This window comes from Erpetoichthys calabaricus, chromosome 3 (assembly GCF_900747795.2).
Source record: "Erpetoichthys calabaricus chromosome 3, fErpCal1.3, whole genome shotgun sequence".
In the NCBI taxonomy this organism is placed as follows: domain Eukaryota; kingdom Metazoa; phylum Chordata; class Cladistia; order Polypteriformes; family Polypteridae; genus Erpetoichthys; species Erpetoichthys calabaricus.
In genome coordinates this window covers 90,969,895-90,991,523 of record NC_041396.2, presented here as the reverse complement: position 1 = coordinate 90,991,523, position 21,629 = coordinate 90,969,895, and the positions used below count along the sequence as shown (strand labels likewise).

The following is a 21,629-nucleotide window of genomic DNA, read 5'->3' as shown; positions in this document are numbered from 1 at the left end:
TAGATCACAAGATAGTAACAGATGGTAGCAGTTGTGAATGTGGAACAGTAAGTTTACAATGATTGATTAAAGAAGATTGATTTTTCTTTTTATCTGCACACCATGACTGAGGTAGAATAAGAACACTGTGTCCAACACTCTGGATGACACCTGGTGATAAGGCCTCTCCACAGAGAGCAACAGAAAAGAATTTTCATCAAATCTTATTCAAAATCAGATCAAAGATTTGTGGCATATCTTTCATTCGAATATCTTACCTGTAACAGAGCCATTCTTTATTAGTGGGCACTCACTCCACGGCAATGGATACTGAAAAGACTTAAAAAAATAGAAGATACTCCAGCCAATGATCACATTGTAGTAGAGTCCCACAAAGAAGCACACCTGAAAGGAAAACAAAAATATTTTGATCAGTGTTAACTCATACAGTATGACTAGATCTGCACAATTGACCCTTTTCCATTATTTAAATAAAACTGCTAAGCTCATTTGAGCAAAGCTACTGTAATTAGCTATAACCAGATTTGCGGGTGTCTGATCCAATGTTATGAGCATTGATGTAACACCTCTGATGGCAAAAAGAAATATTATTCAGATGTGTCCAGAAGGTTTCAAGGTAATAAAGATATGAAAGCTTACAAAATATACTGGGAAGCTTATCGACCATGGGAGCAATCACAGAACAGTGGACAGTCTCTATCTGGGTGCTGACCTCCCTACAGACTGTGATGAACAATTAAAGGCTTTTTTTTCTGAATGTAGAAACCTTTATGTGTGGAGCAAATTAATCCATTTTGGATTCTTAATTATTTACAAAAAAATAAAATAAAATTGCACTAAAACAGGTCATCCAGCTAAGCATACCTGAAACCGGCCAGTACTTGAATGGAAGACCATCTTGGGAAAGCGTATGTGGCTTCTGGATGAGGTGTTGATGAGGTCATCAGGAGACACTTACCCTGTTGTCCCTGTATGGATCTCAAAGCCTCAATGCAGTGACGGTGAACACTATTCTGAGATGTAAAACCGAGGCCATGACTCTCTATGGTCATTAAAGATCCCAGGGCATCTTTCCAAAAGAGTAGGGATTATCCCAATGTCCTGGTTAAATTGCTCACAATGGCCTGGTCAATCTGGCAACCTAATCATTTCCTGGCTATCTCTCTCCACTTCAACACCTTACACCTAATGTGTGGTGGGCGTACTGGTGCAATAATAGCTGCTGTCACATCATCCAGGTGGGTTCTTCACATCTTTTGTCAATTTAAAGTGCTTTGAGTAATTCGAAAAGCAGAATATAAATGTAATTTAATATTATTATTATTTTTATTATTATTATTAAAGAACAAAAAAACAAACCAGAAAATTCCAGTCTTCCTGGACTTGCTTTAATGATTATTGAAAGCTGGTGGGGTTTACCCTCCAAAATTTCACAACAAAGTACTCCCCGGCCAACTACAAATTCTCTCTCTCTCTCTCTCTCTCTCTCTCTCTCTCTCTCTCTCTCTCTCTCTCTCTCTCTCTCTCTCTCTCTCTCTCTCTCTCTCTCCAGAATGGGGCCCCTCCAGAACACTTTAGCATGCATTTAATTCCCTTCCCAATTCCACATTCAAGTGGTTAGCTAAGCAAAAGTAACCTTATATTTGTACAAGGGATTCCAGTCTAGAACACCTTCTGGTAACTCTCAGTGTCTGCGCACTGCAAGCATTCTGCTGCCTTCAAGGTGCCAGATCTTCATGGCAGCTTCCAAGATATCTTTTCATTGACAAAGATAGCACAGCCCCATTAATTTGAGAACCCTGCCTTACTTTCCCATTAGTCTTAGGACCAAGCACCACTGCTCACTGTCCACTAATGTTTCTCCTGTCTACTACTATCCTGAAGAAACATTGCATATTTTTACACAGTTTGCACCCCCTCTCTCATGAAATCTTTCCACACAAAGAATAAAAATGGGAGCTAGTCTCCAAAACTCCAACACAAAAGGTCAGACCTGCTTATTTCATTGGGTCCAAACCTGCTTATATAAAGTCTGAGCACACTAGATTGGCCATACCCTGGGCAGCCTGGCCCTTAACTCGAGAGGCAGGTTTTCCAGCATGCAAAAATGAGGCTAAGGTTCATAATCAATAAAAGTCTAAAAATATTCTCAAAAATGTAGAAGATGGAGGACACTTTTCCATTCATGTACACCATTAGGGCAAAAGCTTGTCCCGTGTACAGTGAATATCACAAGTCTACAAACACTTATGAAAATTTAAATATGGCCCAATCAGTGCCCATACCTTAAAAAAGAAAGGAAAAAAAAGTGCAAAATTCAAGTGTACTATGTTAATAGAGACCTATCCAAGTATACATACTGCTTTAATCAAAGCAAAAGGTACTCACATAAAATAGTAGTTGAAGAAGGTACACATTTACACAACCAAGGAATGGAAATGTTTTTATTTCTAATGTACTATATACAGTATAATACATTTTACTTTACATAGTGGCTTTCTGTAGTAAGACACCAACATCAGACAGATACTATAGAGCAGCGATTCTCAATCTTTTTCTCCTTGTGAACCCCTTCAAAAAACCGGAATAAAGTGGCGAACCCCCTGTGTAGTCATTATGATATACTACAGGTTTATCCTTGTACATTGGATGTTTTGTTTCAATGTGTCTACGAAGAAGTGATGATTTTAAACTGCTGTTGGCCAGGACTTCATTACAAATTACACAAAGTGGTTTAGGTTCTGACTCATCCCAGGTAAAATAAAAACCCATTCGTAAATAGTCGCTGTCATATTTTTCTTTCTTCTCTTTTGTCTTACTATGTTCACCAGTTATTTCCTTGCTTTCAGTCTGGAGAGACGGTAGCTCACTACAACTTTCAGTATTGTCACCCTGTGTTAGTACCAAATCAGGGACTGAAGTAGAAGAAGAAGCAACTGATTGCTCGTCCAGCTTTTTGTCAGACTTGATAAAACTACCCGTTTTTAACCATCGATCCATAATAAAATTACGGAGTAATAATTATTCACTTTCACGTTCGACGTGCGCAGGTTTAAGTAAAAAGTCTTTACTGTAATTTATTTACACACATTATGCACTACCAATTTATCTTATTAAAATCACTTGTGGTTCTTAAGCGCATCGTACGATTCAATTTGACTCTACTCTCCCTTGTCTGATCACGGTGTTCTTATATCAGTAGACGTTATTCTCGTTCTTTCGAGCATATTCGGGGTTCTCGGTTCGTTGAATTGGAAGTTTCCGGATCATACGAGAATGTACACGCATCGCCAGCAGCGTAGCGTCTCATCGCGTTACAGATTACCTGTTGCGACTCGACAATTTTACAGAATCTTCTGTCACAATGTGTAAGTGACTGAGGTAATATTCATGAATTTGACATTTAATTGATTTGTTGACCCATTTTTATTATTGTATTATTAATAGTACTGTGAATATATTTGCCTACATTTAATATTTCGTTATATTTTTTACGTTTGGGATTTAAAATTCTGCCATTACAATATTTTTTTCGTGAACCCTGTTTATAAAGCACAGGGGTTCGCGAACCACCGGTTGGGAATCTCTGCTATAGAGCTTTCCTTACATGTATTTTATATGACTGTAGCACAGGCAAATGAGCAGACTGTTCAGGGTCACACAGAGATTTACAGGTACTGGGAGATTTAAACCAGTAACTATGTTTGGTGGTCTAGTACTTACACACTGCTTTCCAAAACAAAATGATCTACATGTTTTTAAATTTAATATTTTTGTTTATAAGATCTTTTAAAAGAGAAAGAGTCTTGTATGATTTATCTGTATTTTTCCTATCAACAAAAGGTGAAATTTCAATGAGACTTATGCAGTGTATATGTATTTATCTGCTGAGCTACAGTACAAGGGCAGAGCAGAAGTGATGTTTTATTATCAAATAAAGTAACTACAGGGATATATTCATAAGGGCAATAAGAGGGAATGCCCCTTCTCAGCTGTGTTTCTGCTCTCATTATTTTTTTGCTTGTGGATAACCAGCAGTGCACTTAGGTGAGCAGGGAGTTAGAGAAGTCAGCTCCCATTGGCATTTCATCATGTGTTTGCTATAATTAGTTCCTTTCAAAAATTCACAGAAGCATTACAAATGCTGGTCCTGATGGAAAGCTTTACAAATCACCTCAATTTCATTAACAGTTATCTTTATTAAAAGTAGAATTAACTTAATTGAAATTATTGTTTTGATTTTACTTAATAAAGAATCATTGTACTGTATATTTGTGTCAAAGACAGCAGTTACAGCTGTCCTGGGGATGGCACCAGGTTTCCTGTCAAGTAGGTGCTTGTAGAGAGAGGCATGCACTTGCAATACCAAAATATCTGTTTTTTTGCCTTTTCTTTTTTTATCAAGACGCTGTTCTAATTGGTAGTTTGACTTTATGTTCATTGTTGTAGAGTTCACTTTGATTTGTTGTGTGATTAATACATTGCTCCCACACACTTCCCATCTGAATTTAGATTATCACTTGTGTTCCTCCATTTGGCAGGTGGAGCTTATGGAATAAAATTAGCCAGTGGGGTTGTTGCCCTGGAGAAAGTGCGACTGTGGTGTCAATAACTGTTCCCTGGGTGACAGAGCTCACTTATAGCAGGCCTTTTGGGAATTGTGGACATTTTTTTTATTTTGTTTTCTACAGAAAGCTACTGCCTGAAAGCAGTGATAGTGGTGGCAGTCAGATGTGCTTCTTGGTTCGGCAGGTATGCCTCACCATTAAGAAACTGGTATGAGCAGTTTAAGGAAGGAAATTTTGTGAGCATCATTCAGACTTAAATGACAAAGGTTGGATTTAATATTGGTAGTGCAAATGTCTAGAAGTTTAAAACAAAAAAACTGAGATGGAAGGAGGACAAGTGAAAGGTGAAACTACTGCAAACTATAATATGTTTACAGCTAGACATCTGTCCCAAAACCCGGCAGCATTGTTAGTAAACAGGCAATATGATAATGAGCCTGATGACATGGCATGAAACTTTTCTACAACTGGAATCAGTGCTACAAGTACATTATGCAGGGCCTTGGACTGGGAAAGAGAGTGTAGGACCACATCTCCGCAGCTAGGCAGCTTTCAGTATAACATAACATTTTCAAACCTGCTTTAATCTAATGCAGAGTCATGAGAGGTTAAAGTCTATCCTAGAAGGATTAGGGTGGTCCTTTGCAGGGTAAACTCATGGAAACACAATTCATTTATTATTTTAACCAGAGTAAACACCAAGCAAACACAGAGAAGACATTGAAATATCACATAGAGAATGGCCAGACACAGAATTTAAACTCAGAGTTGCTAGATTTTTGAAGCTGCACTGCTAACCACTGTGCCATGGTGCTGGCCTAGATGTCAACATTTCATGATAAAAGTTATAACTGGGTGGTGCACATTGATTTACTCCAGCTTGTATCCCTATTTCTTTCCGGGATGGCCTAATTTTTCAAGTGTGTAGCAGAAAAGAAAAGGATCACCAGGAATATTTGCTTCAAAAGGTGTTTGAAGGTTTTTGTTATTATGATGCCTTTAATATATTAGTTATTGTCTATGTACACCACAGTCCCTTAGCACTCATTACCTACCACTGCACACTATACTGCCCTACAAAGCAAGACCAGCTGCATGTGACAAGGTTGTTGTGAAAAGCAGGGCATGCTGAAGTTACCACTGGCATTTTATAAGGCAGAATTAATGTTTACTTAGACATGTTCATAATACAAAAGAGTAACCAAAAGAAGAGGCAGAAGGGTCATTAACAAGAAAGCAGAGGAACCCAATGGATAATTCCAAAGTGGTAAATGTAGAAAATCAAAAAGAAATAACTAAAACCAACAAATAAATAAGCTGACTGATCATGTAAAGGAAAACAATGCAAATGCTGCAGCAACCACCCCAGCTGAACCTTCACTTTTTATTTCCCTTGTCATCCATTTTGTAACACAATTAATATTGAGTAGCAAGACCCAGCTCATTTCAGTCAACTATAAATACATCTGAATTTAAATAATTTTAGTAAATTATGGCTTCACGGCTTGTATTCCACAATGCTTGACTTAAACTTAAACCTGTACAGCGTGGCAAATGAGGGGCATTTTGTGTTTTCTAAGGTAAGTGTCTATGGCAGGAGTGCCCACACTTTTTTGGCTTGCGAGCTACTTTTAAAATGACCAGGTCGAAATGATCTACCTACATTAAAAATGCTATATATATATATATATATATATATATATATATATATATATATATATATATATATATATATATACAGTATATATATATATATATATATATATATATATATATATATATATATATATATATACTGAGTATACTTTATACATAAAATATATGTTGTCATACCTTGCATAACTGAATAACCTTTATGGCACAATAACAATTCAATACATTTATGGTCACTACAGTATTCGGATTTAATAATCTTCATGTGGGAAAAGGCTGACTCACATAAATAAGTAGAGCCAAATAATGCAGTCAAGGAGGTAGTAAATTTCCTCATGTTTGGGTACTTTTCCTCTGTGAGTAAGTTCCAAAACTGTCTAAGAGCCCTAGACTTCAGCTGAATGTCATCCTGTAGTGTCAAAATCTCATCCTCCACTGTAGAGGAGTTTTAGGTGAAACAGTGTTACAATTTTTGATGCAGGTGAATCACCCTCAACATCTTCCCTAAATGGATAACACTTAAATGTAGCGACTGGCTCAAGTATTCTTGAAACCATCTGTCAAAGTCTGACAGGTAGTGCTGGGCGGTATACCGGTTCATACCGAAAACCGTTTTTTATTTTTTTTATGATATGGATTTTTCTTATACCGCAACACCAGTTTAAATTGCCTAAACGACGTTCGGAACGTGGCGCAGTGGGAAACTGTTCAAATGGGGACCTTTTTCACTGCTACACCGCTAAACACAGATTTGTTGCACTAGGGCTCTTTTTCACTGCTACACCACCAAATAGTGGGCGGTAGCATAGGTATGCCGCGCAGTGAAAGTGGACAGAGAGCCGAAAAAAAGGAGTCACGTCTGTCGCCTGGAGATGCTTTAGTTTTAAAAGGTCAGATGTGTAAATACTGTTTCTATACTACTGGATAATACTGCAAGCCAAGTTGTACTTGTTTTATTTGTTTTCAATACAGTGCAATGTACCTGGGTACTGTGTAATAGTGTGACGACATGTTGACTTTATTCTCGACATTTCCACTTAAATCTTGACGCTTATGACGAGAATAAAGTCGACATGTTGACTTTATTCTCGTAATTTGTCATTAAAGTAGAACATCGTAAACTAAACTTCATCGTAAAATTAATATTTAATTTACTAGATTTTCTCAAACCCCGTCATAAGTTATATAGCACATTAAATGCTTTGTGTTAAGTGATTCTTAAACTGACTTCTTCTTGCACTAAGAGGAGGCGCCAGCGGCGATCGCCGCACAGAATTCATTCACTTCATGATCTTCCTGCTCTCTGAACATTTAGAATGCTAAGATAAATACTTAATATAATTTTCATGGTGAAATGCATTAAAACATGCATTAATCATATGGGGGCACGGCGGCGTGCCTGCCTTGCATTTGCATGTTTTTCTAGTGGGTATACTCGGCGTGCTTCAGTTTCCTTTCAAAGTCATGTAGGATGTGGGGTTTTGTTGTGCTATATTGACCCTGCTAGTGTATGTTTTGCTTGTATTCATCCTGCGATGTGCTGGCGACTTGTTCAGAGATGGGCGCAACTCTGAATGGATGGCATAATTAAACATGTATAACGAAGATATTTTTAAAGTTCTGAACACTCTGTGGGCTAAGTTTATAACTAGTTTTAATTTCACAAAGACGTTTAGCGTGTGGTGATTGGTTATGTGGTGAAAGAAAAAGGAAGGATAGAAACTGGGGTTTTGGTAGCCTACGTCAGATAGAGACAGCATGCATGCAATAAAGATAGCCCGCTCAGAAGAACATGCATTGAATGCTGTGTTCGTGTCTCCGACCAGCAGATCACAAACCCAACATATACACAATATTTAAGTTAAACCTGTGCGATAGGTATTCATACATCCAGTTTTTTGGAGCCTCATCACACCTGCCATAAAGTTCTCTACATTGAACATACACCTGGGGACCCCTTACTGCGAGGGAGCAGCACTACCGCCTCACTATACCTGCTTTAATGCATTTCATCATGAAAATGATATCAAGTATTTATCTTAGCATTCTAAATTTTCAGAAAGCAGGAATATCATGAAGTGAATGGATTCTGTATGGTGATCGCTGTCTTCTCTTAGTGCGGAGGAAGTCAGTTTAAGAAGCGTAGTGATTAACCACTGGGTCGGGGAACGTAAAACAAAGCATTTAATGTGTTGCATTAATTTATGATGGGGTAAATTAAGTAATTGATTAAACATTGATTTTAGGAAGAAGTTTAGTTTACGACATTCTACTTTAATTATGAAGTAAACTATGACAATAAAGTGAAAATGTCGACTTTAATCTCAACATAAACGGCGAGAATAAAGTGGAAATGTTGACTTTAATCTCGACATAAACGGCGAGAATAAAGTGGAAATGTTGACTTTGTTCTCGACATAAACGGCAAGAATAAAGTGGAAATGTTGACTTTGTTCTCGACATATAGTTTGTTTTTTTCTTCCCAGTATAGCTTAGCTTGAAGCAAGGTCCATATTAATGCAGTTTGCCTAAATTATGGTTCAGTTGGTAAAGATGTCATCACCAAGTTGCACTTGTTTTATTTTATTTTAATTTGGTGAATACTGTGTAATGCACCTGGGCTTGAAGTCTTGAAGTAATAGTGCAACTATCAGTAATAATACTATTATTTATTTTATTGTTATTATTTATTAGTTTAAATATTATGCAGTTTAATGATGATAAAGTTGTTTAAAAAGTCACTTTAACGTGTCAGTGGACAGAGATTGTTAACATTAACAGAAAGTGTAGTTGGTTTACAAAAAATATTTACTATTTATTCCTTTTCTAAGACATATTCGGTGTAATACAATTTTTGACAAGCACTTCTGGATATTTTACTAAGTCTAAATGCCTCTTTGTATGGTTGAAAATATGTTGTCAAAATTATAGTTTGTTTTTGCAAAATTTGTTCAATAAAAAGGTTCTATATTTTGACTGCATCTGTCATGCAATGTGATACCTTCTCCATTAGTGCCACCCCCTTGAAAACTATCACTTTATGGGGCAATGCAAAACTGTATTAATACTTGTGTGCACATTAAAATGTTTTTTTTTGTACAATGTACAATACTCTTGACAGTGGAATAGGTTATTCTTAGCCAGTAATTGCAGTGGAAAATGTGGTTAACATCCACTCATGCATGGGGAAAAAAATACCGTCGAATACCGTGAGACCGGGATAATTTAGAAAAATACCGTGATATAGAATTTTGGTCATACCGCCCACCCCTACTGACAGACAATTTTCAATCTGCTCTGTGTAGCATATGCTGTCAAGTTGCGCGCACACCTTCCATTACGTCTCCAGCTCTAACCTGAGGTTTTGGATGTTCCCCAAATCAAGGCCCTGCAGCTTTGAGGACAGATGTTGCATTATTCGTTTGAAAGCATTAACTGAGCTAATTATATTGACTGTGAGGTTCTCTTTTCCTTGCAGCTGTAAATTAAGCTCATTCAACATGTTGGTCAGATTGGAAAAAAAATGGCAAGTCTACCGGCCATTGATCGTTATTAAGTTGCTTGTATTCTGCATGTTTAATGACAAGGAGAAACTCATTTTTCTCCGGCCAGGGGTCTTGAAATCTCAGTAGGAATTTCTCCCTAGCCATCTGTCTCAACGAAGGCCTCTTTTTATCATCTCTCCATCTTGGAAGGACTTCTTATGCTTAATGATGCTTCGGTGTGTCTGCCTTTGCTTTGAATTCAGCCAAGTGAAAAATGACAGCTGTCCAATTAACTGCGATTTTAGTTCTCTCTCCTTTCTCTTTCTCAGATCGCTTTTCGGAAGGAAGTCAATTTCGTAGTTTTTATGAACAGTTCGAAAGAGCCTTTCCACATTTTCCTTCTTTGGAATAGCAATGATAGATTGACAGATCAGACAAACACACTTCGATTGTGACATTGTGAGAAAAAAAATCCTCTTCCAATTCCACATCCAGCCCATACCCTCCCCAAACATTTTTTTTTAAATCCCTTCTTTAGTCGATATAAATTGGAAGGTTAACTAGATCACAGCCGGAGTTTTGCAGTAGCTCGCGCGTTTGATTGTGCGTGATGACCAGTGTGTTAGAAGAAAAGAGATCTCAGACTGGCCGCCCTGTATGTCAATCAAGTGGCAAATGCCATAGGGAGGATATATGATAGACTAACGTTTAAAAAAATTTTTTTTTGAATGCAACGCGATCTACCTGCACTACCTTTGCGATCTACCAGTCGATCGCGATCGACACATTGGGCATCCCTGGTCAATTGGATGTCTAATGATGGTGAGGTTTGTAAAAGGATGTAAGTTTTTAAACTCTCTCAAGTCCTTTATCACCACAGAAGGCATTACCTTATAAATGGCTGGTGACTGCTTATGCCAGACCCTGTTATCAGTATTTAAAAGAGAAATTGGTCTGGAGAATTTTCAGTATTAGGGAAGAGATGTTCTTTTTATGCAGATACTGTATCTAAATTTGTCACTTGTTTATTGTTAGTATTAATGTAAGCTAAAGAAAATTATGTTTACTTCAGTTGATAAACATGTCATACAATAACGCAACAAATAAAATGTTGACATTGACAATTTTAAAATACATAATATTCTTGTGCATACAGAACATTTAAGATACATAATTAATATGTTATTTTTTCCGTTGAGACAATGCCTGGAAACTTAAAGTTGTAAACAAGCTTGAATTACGTAAAGAATGGTTGATCTGTAAATTACTTGCAGGGACCACTGAGGGAGCATTAAAAGTTAAATGGACTGAGTAAAGAAGCCACTTTACAGTACCCATGAAAAATCTAATTACATTACAAAAATCCACTTTAAATGCTTCTAAACATTTCACAATGCTCTCCGGATGCAGTGAGAAAATGCTGCAAGTCTGCCAGAATGATTGTTAGATTTCCCATAATTAAATGCTCTTGCTAGACGTTAGACTTGTTTGTATCTATGAATTCATCAGTGACAGCAGACATACTATATGATGTTGTCAGTGGTATTATGCAAACCAGAAGACTGTGTAAATACTTACTGTAGAATTGAATTAATGCTGGAATTTCTGCTCTGTTTGTCAAAAACGTATTAAATTAAGCACATAGTTTTGGGTGATCCACTTTTTAAAGAAGAACATTCTTCCTGTCATTCAATTTATTTTATATGTTCAACCCATACTCTGACTTGATATTTCTATACATTGTGATGGGCGGCCACGGCCACTACCTGGCTGGGAAGCCATCAGAGTGGAAGGACCAGGGCAAAGGGCATTGGTGAGGCAATACCTCCCCTGGGACACTAGAGAACAGCCCTCCTGGGTGGCTGTGGCACCACAGATTCCTGCAGGGCAAGCCGGGAGCTAGAGTTTGGTGCAACCCTGTTGGGTTCTGTGGGGGCCGCCAGGGGGAGCTGCACAGCCCTATAAAGGACCTCCAGCACACCTGGGAGTGATTCCAGGTAATACTGATGAGCCACCTGGAACACTCTCGAGACCTGAATAAGAGGAGCCACCTCACTCCTTTCAATGGCCAGAGTCAGAAGGAAGAAGACAAAGCCTGAGGAGGAAGTGGAGGCGGATGAACTGGTGGCTGAAAAGGGACTGGATCGTGTGTGTTGATGCTGGTATTTGTGCACAGAATTGTAAATAAACCGGGTGTTGTGTTGAACCTGTGTTCTGCCTGTCTGTGTCTGAGGTTAGGGCGGTTGTACGCGCCCGGGCTTCACAACATGACTACTGGGGCCTGGAGTCTTTACATAGGAGTGCCCAGTCAAGCTGTAGGTCTTTGACAGTGGGAGGACACTAGTCTTTCTATAGGCAAGACAACAAATTCCACATAAAACATATCATGTCTAAAGTGTTGTGAGGTGTCCAGTATCAGTTGTTTGCTGAACAAGGGACATACAGGAAAAATAATTTGAACAAGCTACTGAAATTACATTTTTTTAATGAAAAAAGGCATAGTTTTATCATTATCCAGTACAACACTGGGATCAGAGAAAAGACCAGTGGCCATGCAGTTCAGTCTAAAACACTGAATGCTGCATGGGAATAACAATGTTTTATTTTACTTGACTTTTAAAAATCCTTAAGTAAACTCAGAAATTTCATTAAATTAAAGGGAAGTCAATTAAATACACTAAACATATACTGAATATACTGGGAGTCTGGAACTATGTAGCTGTGTTGTTTTGTGGACGCCCTTCTATCTTCAATAAATCAGCCTAGTGGTTGTTGAGAGAATAAAGGTAAACTACAGTACTTGTTTTTTCTCTTTATTCTTAATTTTATCATGTTATGCTAGACAGCTCTGTTCACACATCATATTTCTGGTTGCAGGATTTTGCAGTTGGAAAAAAATAGAGGAATTCCCAACAGTTATACTATGAATATGACTAGCATACTTATTCATAATTTGACTGGTTGTATTCCTAAATAGTTGTAATCTTATCATCATTTTTTGAATCAATACTAAGGTTTTAGATCAATTTATGATGAAGTAATTTACAAATACTTAATTATTAGCTGACCGGAAGAGTAAGATTAAACTTAAAGATAGGCTTTTAAATTAAACCTCTCTTTAGCTATTCCTCTAACACAAAGCTGGATGGCTGGGTGGATAATCAGTTGAGAAACAGTTTCTTATGTAAATATAATTTAATAAAAACAGCATTCCCAGTTTCTTCTAGAATATCCCAACCTCATCAGATGGACAGGATTCACCAAAGTAATGAAATAAATTACCTCTCCTTGACAAATGAGGCTAAAGTCATAATGGGTTTCTTCAAATTATGTTGTCATACATTACATCTCCTGATTTAAACCTATCCAAAATTAAAAACTAGATATCACTTGAAGATCAAAAATTGATGTCATTCTCACATGAAATTCACTGAGGATGTGAATGTTGAAAACTATAATGGCAGAAAAAGTTGAAAAATCAAAATTAAAAAACATATTCATCCCCATTGCAGTGAATATATAGATAACAATAAGCACACACCAGAAACTCCAATTTAGACAACCCTTCTACCTAATACAGATTTTAAGGCTGATGCAGATGTGTGTGTTTATAATTGTAATAGTGCATCAATTTTTGTACAACATTTTGACGTTCAAATACTTGCCATTTTTTCCATCTCTTTTACTTGTAAAATTCCAGATATTTTTCATAATTTGTAATTCTTGTCTGTTTTTTAAACATGGCTAAGCATTTGTTACTTGGTCTATAACAACCATGTGAGCAAAAGTTAAAATAAAAATTCTTGAAACAGAAAAGGAAGAAAAATTATGAGTGTACTTTTCAGTGAAGACAATGTTTACTCAAAGTGTAGTGTAAAAAGCAGTGAGCACCATGAAGCACCATGACTTAACTGACTATGTGGTTTGCAGGGTTGCAGGGCTAGTGGTCCCCTGTGAAGCTCTGTTATGCTGGTTAGATACTGTGTGGAAGTTTCAAAATGCTGTTCTGGGGTTTTGGGAAAGAAACATTAACACTTGTGCTTTGCTTTAATGGAATGTCACTGATTACAGTTAACGAAAGCAACTTAATTCTCCCTAGGTGTCCTTATTGCAATATGAGTGCAGTAAATTGTCCCAATTATGTTAGGAAAGCCAGACACTGCTGCAAATTTCCTTTTTATGTTGCCATTTTTTATATTGGCCAAAGCATTTTTTTGTGTGATGTATGTACACCATGCGAAAACTGAATATAGCACCTTGTCAGTTACTTAATGGCTTCCAGCACAGTGGGCATGACGGAGCTGAAGCTTGGCTGAGATATTAATGACCTGTTGACCAGTTTCCTGATAAGTAACAATGCGTAGCCAATATAAACTGACAAATAAAGAAGTTCTTCAATGCAAATACGCAGAATTGGCCCTCTTAAAAGGGAACTAAAATATAGGCTGTACCTATTCAATAATGGCCCGGTGATATGAATTATTATATGCATGAGTCGTTTGGCTGCATTTCCTTACCTGATCAAGCGTGTCCCCAAGGTATCTCATTATATATATGCAAATTTTCCAAAATCCAAAAATATTTAAAATCTGAAATATTTGTCCCAATTATTTCATATTAGGCATACTCAACCTGTATTGAAAAATAAAATCTAACATATCAAATACACAAAATCCACTGAATTGACTGAATAATACTCTTCTGTAAATGTAACTAACCATCCCACAATGTTCTGAGCTAATTTCCTCCATAGCCTTAAACCCATTCCTCCCCAGAAGTTTTGTCACAATTTCATATTTGTTCCCTGCTTCAGACAGGTCCCATTCACTTCTCTTCTCCTGTTTCCTTTCTATGTATTTTTAATGTTCACTCTGAGTGCTTTTCAAACTGCAACATTATAATTTCCTTTGGGAAAGGTACTACCTACTGCAAAGAGAGTGGTATAAAATATACATTAAGAGTGAGGCAGCTATTCGTATTCACTTCATGCAGCCACAGAACTTCGATCATTTCCACTCCAATAAATTTCATTCCTCAAAAGAAAGAACTACTCACCAAGATGCTGGAAAATCCAATTCCACCTAAACGGGGGCATAAATAGTTCCACACACCAATGCTGCCACGCCGTATTTTCTGTCCAACTGCCAACTCCAGAAAAAACAATGGAATTCCAATGATGATGAGAAGTATGAAATACGGGATCAGATAGGCACCTACAAGGAAAGCAGAAAGGAGGTTTTCTGAATGGTCGTACTGTATGTCATGTGTTTTTATCAAATTTTGTCGTGAAGTCTTCAAGATATGATGATTCCAGCTACACCTTGGTATGCCACATCCTATAAAATAACAAAACATATAACATGCCAAAAACATATTAAAAATTATAATGGTACCAGCAAATACTGAAGTCTTCTCATGGAGTATCTGCAAGAGACACAGATGTTGGTGGCAGCAGAAATGAAAGAAGGTTATCATACATTCTTGAAGTTTAATTTCTTTTTTTTTTTTTACCAAATCTGCCTATATGAATGATGTTTTTATGTGTCACATAGCATGTGTAGTTAAGAATGTGAATCTAATCTCTGTAAATTTTCACTTTTGTCTTTATCACTTTCTAAATCACTTTTTCATGGTCATGCTCTCCAGAGTCTACATGCAGTAGCAACACATGAAAGGACAGAGTGTCTTTCTCAGTTTAACTGCACAAATATACAATAACAGGGTAGATTGTTCCTTCGGCCTTAAAGAGGAAAACCAGAAGAATAAAGAAACAACGGGCTTGTAAAAATCCTAGCTTGAATGGAGATCAGAGAAGGAAAAGAGGTAAATTCTAGATATTTATTCAATGCAAGGAATTTATTCAATGTACTGCATTTACTCATTATAATAATGTTTAATAAATTATAAATCATCACGCATGGTCATGCATCTCCTGGTAATCCTGACAAGAAATAGTGAGTGTAGAAAATTAACAGAAGGATAAAGATGTGAATTTGAAACTAATCTGTTTAGTGTCAAACCTTCCAAGGTTGTAATGTCAATAATAATAATTAATAGATGGAGCTGACACTTGAAGAATATGAGTGTGCATCTCTCTAAGTCTGTCAGTGCAAAATGCTTCAGGATTAGCATCACCATGAAAGGTTTCTTGAAAAATAAATGTCATACACTTTGCTAGAATACTTAATTATTTTTTTTCTCATTAAATTTTCTTTATTTCCACATGCATGTATTACAAGAGTAACAATCAAACCTGCATTGCTATAAGCAAAAGAGAAAAAGTCCAATCAAAACTATAATCAATCAAGTAAATCATGCAATGGGTTAAGATTTCTTAATCTTAAAGCACACTGAAAACCTCAGCCTGACCCAAGGCAGACAACTAATTACTAAAAATAAAGCCAATGAGAATGGACTTCCTCATATTGATTTAAAAAACAACACTTAAACAGAAACATTGGCAGGAGTCTAGTACTTTAAAATACCATGAATGAATTCCTGCCAGATTCCAAGGTAGCTCTGCCTAGTCCTATTTTAAGAAAGTTTGATTTTTATAGCTCTATATAATATGCTGTTTTCCGACTAAGATAATGAGGATACATTAGGATTCTTCCAATTGAGCAAATTTGTTTTCATGCCAACAATATAGTATAGGAAATGTAGGTGAGTTTATATACTGTCAAACATTGCTCTAAAAGGATTAGGGATGAATGTAAATCTGATGCTGCTTGACAGATCACAAACTATCCTCCCCAAAAAGGTTTTGTTTAAGACATTCCCAAAAACATATGCCCTAGTGAGGCCGCAGCAGCATTGCATTGTTCACATTTAGGATTTAATCCTGATATTTTTCAGATCATTTCAATCTGAAAAAGTGTGTCCAGGGTACAATTTAAGTACAGCATGATTTTCACATATTGATGAAGATGAATGTTTCCACTTCTTCACTGAAATGAGACAAGTGTTGCTGGAAACAAATAGCCAGCGATTCTATAGCAATTGTGAAGAGCATTGGTAATAGTGGGGAGCTTCAGCAGGTTCTGCATTTGAATGTGAAACTTATATTGTTGAGTAAAGCAACTTAATCCAGGCAGAGGTATCTTAACCCATTCCAAATCTTCTTTACTTTGTTATTTTTGATCATCATTAATAAATGTTTCTCTGGAACAAGTACTCTTTCCCCACATATTCTGAATCCTGCTGACTCTAGTCTTTTTTGTCATTTTGTAGTTTCCTTTTTCTATACTTATTATTTTAATTTAATGCTATATTTTTCCATTTATGTTTTGTTAGTGCACGCTTCCATTATGTGTCCCAGATACTATGATGAGGTCATCCATTGTCAAGGAGCAGCACAACAATATTTAAGCCACAGTCATAGTTCAGACATTGTCCATGATTGTGGATAACATGACAACATATTTTGTGCATGTTATGTCAAAAGATTATTCAGTTTTCTGACTTTAGACAACTTTAAAAATTATTATACGGTGTCATTATACGGCCCTGCGGTTAGGATATAGCGGGTTGGATAATGGATGGATGGATGGATTATATGGCACCTGGGGGACTACCTTCCAGGCTCTAGTGAGGTAAGCAATAATATCTGGGATGAGAGGGGACACTGGCCCTAACTGTATCTTCTCTTTCCCCTGAATTTCTGAGAAGACAGCCAAAGAGGAAACCTAGCCCTGCACAGAGTGCCCAGAGTTCACACTGCTTCTTTTGCTTGGGATACCATAAAAATGGGCAATCCCTGGAAAGTGGTGTTGCATTTTGATCATGTCTTCATTAAGGACAGAGCTCCCCAGGTTGAATGTCTTCCCTGGCTCTACAGAGTTGATCTTGTTTGTGCTGAGGGCAGTAGCTTTTTTGTTGATTTATTTGGTGCTAATTAAATTATGTAGCCCAGTGGGTACCATAACATTCCTTCTGTCTTCCCTCAGTGTATTCACCAAGTCACAACAGTTAATACATTCTAGGCATCTCCTTTGTTTGTTTTGGGGATTTTTAAATACCAGCAGTTTTTTCTGGATGTGTGTTTTATTCTTTTGGTACTCCTGGAATTTAGGATATTTTGTTATTATATTTTTGTATCACAGCTACACTCTTTTGCTTTGTTTATGGTCTTGTTGTCTGGACACAGCTCTGGATTGCTAGAGCGCATGGTCCCAGAAGTCATCAATGCAACACTTTATAAGCAACTATGACAGATCTACTAGCATCCAAGATTGTCATTAGTAGTTTTAGCAAATTAGCATTTTTTGATTGATTTACTGATTAAAGATTTCACTGCGATCTATTTATGACTTTGAGTTTGTTTGGCATTTTGGTTTTGGCATGTTACAATCCATGTCTTGATCCTTTTTGTTTTTTGTAGCAGGAAATTTCCTGCTTAAAAAAGCAGGTGTGCTTGTGTACTCTGCAACCCAGCAGAACTGCTAGCTTTTTGACATTTAAGGGGTGATTTTTTATTTATTTCTTTTCCTCTTTGGCAGAAAACTTTTTGGATTTTGTCACACAGATCGTTAGTCTTTTTCGTTTTGACCCTAGCTTTCTGGTTTATTTACCTTGTCATCGTTCTTTTGGCTGTGCCAGTTTCCAACATGTAGCAGAACAGGGTCAAGCTCAGAATAATTTGTGTGTATGTGTTAGATCTCAAATTATGTTATTTGTTCAGGCTTTTTTTTATTATTGAATTTAGTATTTTACTCTGATTTATTGCCTTTTATTCTATTTAATGATTTGTATCTTCAGTATTTATCTGTACTTAGTGTTCTATGCAGAAAATGTTTGCATTCAGTGTTACATATGCCCTGCTGTTCTTTCTGAAATTCTATGAAGCACCTTGAGCATGGGAAAGGCACTATATAAATAAAAATCTATTACTATTATTAAACCCAACTTTGTGCAATACTGTAAAGAGATATCCCATTTTATTATACCAAATGCTTTTTTGCATCCAGAGGCAATAAGATTTATGCATGCTCAGTTGCTGAGGGAATCCTTAATGTTTGACAACAAATGTCATTAAAGTGACTATCTTGTAATTGCCAATGATCACTTTTTTATAATAACAAATTTCTGGATGAGTTAAAATATCTATAGGATCTGATTGTACTAAAGTTTACTACTGGCCCATCTACTAAAGAGCTAAAGAAACTTGATTATGTGATATGCAAACTCTGGCTTGCCAGATCAACCCAACTGAATTACTACAGGTACAGAACCTGATCTGTAGAGAATTGTTTGTCAGCATCCATATTCATGGATTTGTTTATGTACACTGGCCATGCAAATAAAACACCCTTCTACAGCTTATGTGAAATATTTCAATCTGTCTCTTATCATGCTCAGAGTACAGAACTACACTTTCAATTTATGATACTTTAATTTGATCTCCTTTGATTGACAATACTGCATTAAAACATATAGTTAGATCCTGACCCCACCAATGAGTTTCTACATCCTTGAACTGGATAAACAGGGTAGAAAAGCAATGAAGGTATGGAAGATGCAGAAAATTCTTCAGTTTTTACCCTTCTAATCCTAAATGCAACATTTTATACTGTTGGCTGCAAGATGCTACTGATTAAACTTGCATAATTGTTTTGCATTGACAGGCCTATGTAGCGTGTATCTTATGTTAAAACAGCTTTAAAGTCCCATGGTCTGATAACATTGCCATTTTTGTTCACATTATAATAATGAATTAAACAAAGACCAATCCTGATTCTGTTATTTTTTATACATTACAAATAAGTGGCTGTCCTTTATATTTTCTTTCTGTTTACATTCATCTCTGTTTATCTATGAGCTTGATGACACTTGCCCTGTCATTCTCTTTGCTAATTGCTCCAAAAAAGTGAGTCTGTATGTGAAAACTGCTGTAATAATATCTATCTTTAAAATCTCATAAACTAAACAAGTGTGTTAAAAGGTGGAGGTTGCAGTGCATTCAGAAAGAATTCAGATCTCCACCCACCTTTCTGCACACGTTACTCTGTTGTTGTTACTCTGTTGTCCCACTTGGACAGAGGCAGTAGTGCTGTAAGAATTATGTTTCTAGACTTCTCTAGTGCCTTCAACACAATCCAACCTCTGCTCCTTAGGGACAAGCTGACAGAGATGGGAGTAGATTCATACCTGGTGGCATGGATTGTGGACTATCTTAAAGACAGACCTCAGTATGTGCGTCTTGGAAACTGCACGTCTGACATTGTGGTCAGCAACACAGGAGCGCCACAAGGGACTGTACTTTCTCCGGTCCTGTTCAGCCTATATACATCGGACTTCCAATACAACTCGGAGTCCTGCCACGTGCAAAAGTTCGCTGATGACACTGCTATTGTGGGCTGCATCAGGAGTGGGCAGGAGGAGGAGTATAGGGACCTAATCAATGACTTTGTTAAATGGTGCGACTCAAACCACCTACACCTGAACACCAGCAAAACCAAGGAGCTGGGGGTGGATTTTAGGAGGCCCAGACCCTTCATGGACCCCGTGATCATCAGAGGTGACTGTGTGCAGATGGTGCAGACCTATAAATACCTGGGAGTGCAACTTGATGATAAATTAGACTGGACTGCCAATACTGATGCTCTGTGTAAGAAAGGACAGAGCTGGTTATACTTCCTTAGAAGGCTGGCGTCCTTCAACATCTGCAATAAGATGCTGTAGATGTTCTATCAGATGGTTGTGGCGAGCGCCCTCTTCTATGCGTTGGTGTGCTGGGGAAGCAGCATAAAGAAGAGGGACGCCTCACACCTGGACAAACTGGTGAAGAAGGCAGGCTCTATTGTTGGCATGGAGCTGGACAGTTTGACATCTGTGGAAGAGTGACAGGCGCTCAGCAGGCTCCTATCAATTATGGAAAATCCACTGCATCCACTTAATAGTATCATCTCCAGACAGAGGAGCAGCTTCAGCGACAGACTGCTGTCACTGTCCTGCTCCACTGACAGACTGAGAAGAACATTCCTCCCCCAAACTATGCGACTCTTCAATTCCACCCAGGGGTGTAAACATTAACATTATACAAAGCTTTTGTCTGTTTTTACCTGCATTATTATCAATCTTTAATTTAATATTGTTTTTTGTATCAGTAAGGTGCTGCTGGAGCATGTGAATTTCCCCTTGGGATTAATAAAGTATCTATCTATCTACAGTATCTGTCTATCTAGATTTAATTTTAAATGGATAAATTTGTCATTTTTGTTCATCAATCCACACTTAATAACATATAATGAAAAAGTGAAAAATGCTTTCAGAAAGGTTTGCAAATTTATTAAAAATTAAAACTGCAATGAGAAAATGAATACCATAAGTACTTTGGGTTTTGGCATAGACTTTTTTAGACTACACATTATTTTTTCTTTTTTTTGTGTGTCTTTCAATTTTACATTTTTGTTTTAGTGTACTTATTGTTTAAACAGAGCCTGCTCTGAAAAGAAGATGCCCTCACAGTCAGAAGACTGATTGGTCACAAAGGTCAGAGGAGGTCTCCTTTAACTTCACTGGTTGATGTTTGCACTCTAAACCCTAAAACCAGTACCTGAGTTCACATCCAGCAGCTTTGGATGAGGGTACACGACTGAGAAGGGAGCCTCCTAAGCTAACGTCTTGCCAGTGACAGTTCTGCCTAGGATGAAGGCAGCTTGATGGCCGAGGTCTCCAGGATTCTGAACAAATCTGAATCCTATTATGTGATATCATCTACTCTTGCATTTTACTCTGTACTTGTAATATTACTATTGTACTATTATATTGTATTGAGGATTACTTGTGTTCTGTTCTGTGTATTGTATTGTATTGTATTTACCCCCTTTTTTCACACCCACAGCAAGGCCAACATACCTGGAAAGGGGTCACTCTCTGAATTGCCTTTCCCTGGGTTTCTTCCATTTTTTTTTCCTACAAGTTT

The 21,629-nt window shown here is 37.2% G+C and overlaps 1 protein-coding gene across 1 annotated transcript in view; it reads right to left on the bottom strand.

Moving 5' to 3' along the window:
• The window catches only part of slc6a17 (solute carrier family 6 member 17), a 168,141-nt gene that overhangs the window by 41,520 nt on the left and 104,992 nt on the right, over positions 1-21,629 (bottom strand). The window contains exons 3-4 of the mRNA XM_028797113.2: positions 14,762-14,919; positions 258-384 (exon numbers count right to left, since the gene is read on the bottom strand). Coding sequence (XP_028652946.1) covers positions 258-384; positions 14,762-14,919 — 285 coding nt within the window. The remainder of the gene's footprint in view (positions 1-257; positions 385-14,761; positions 14,920-21,629) is intronic.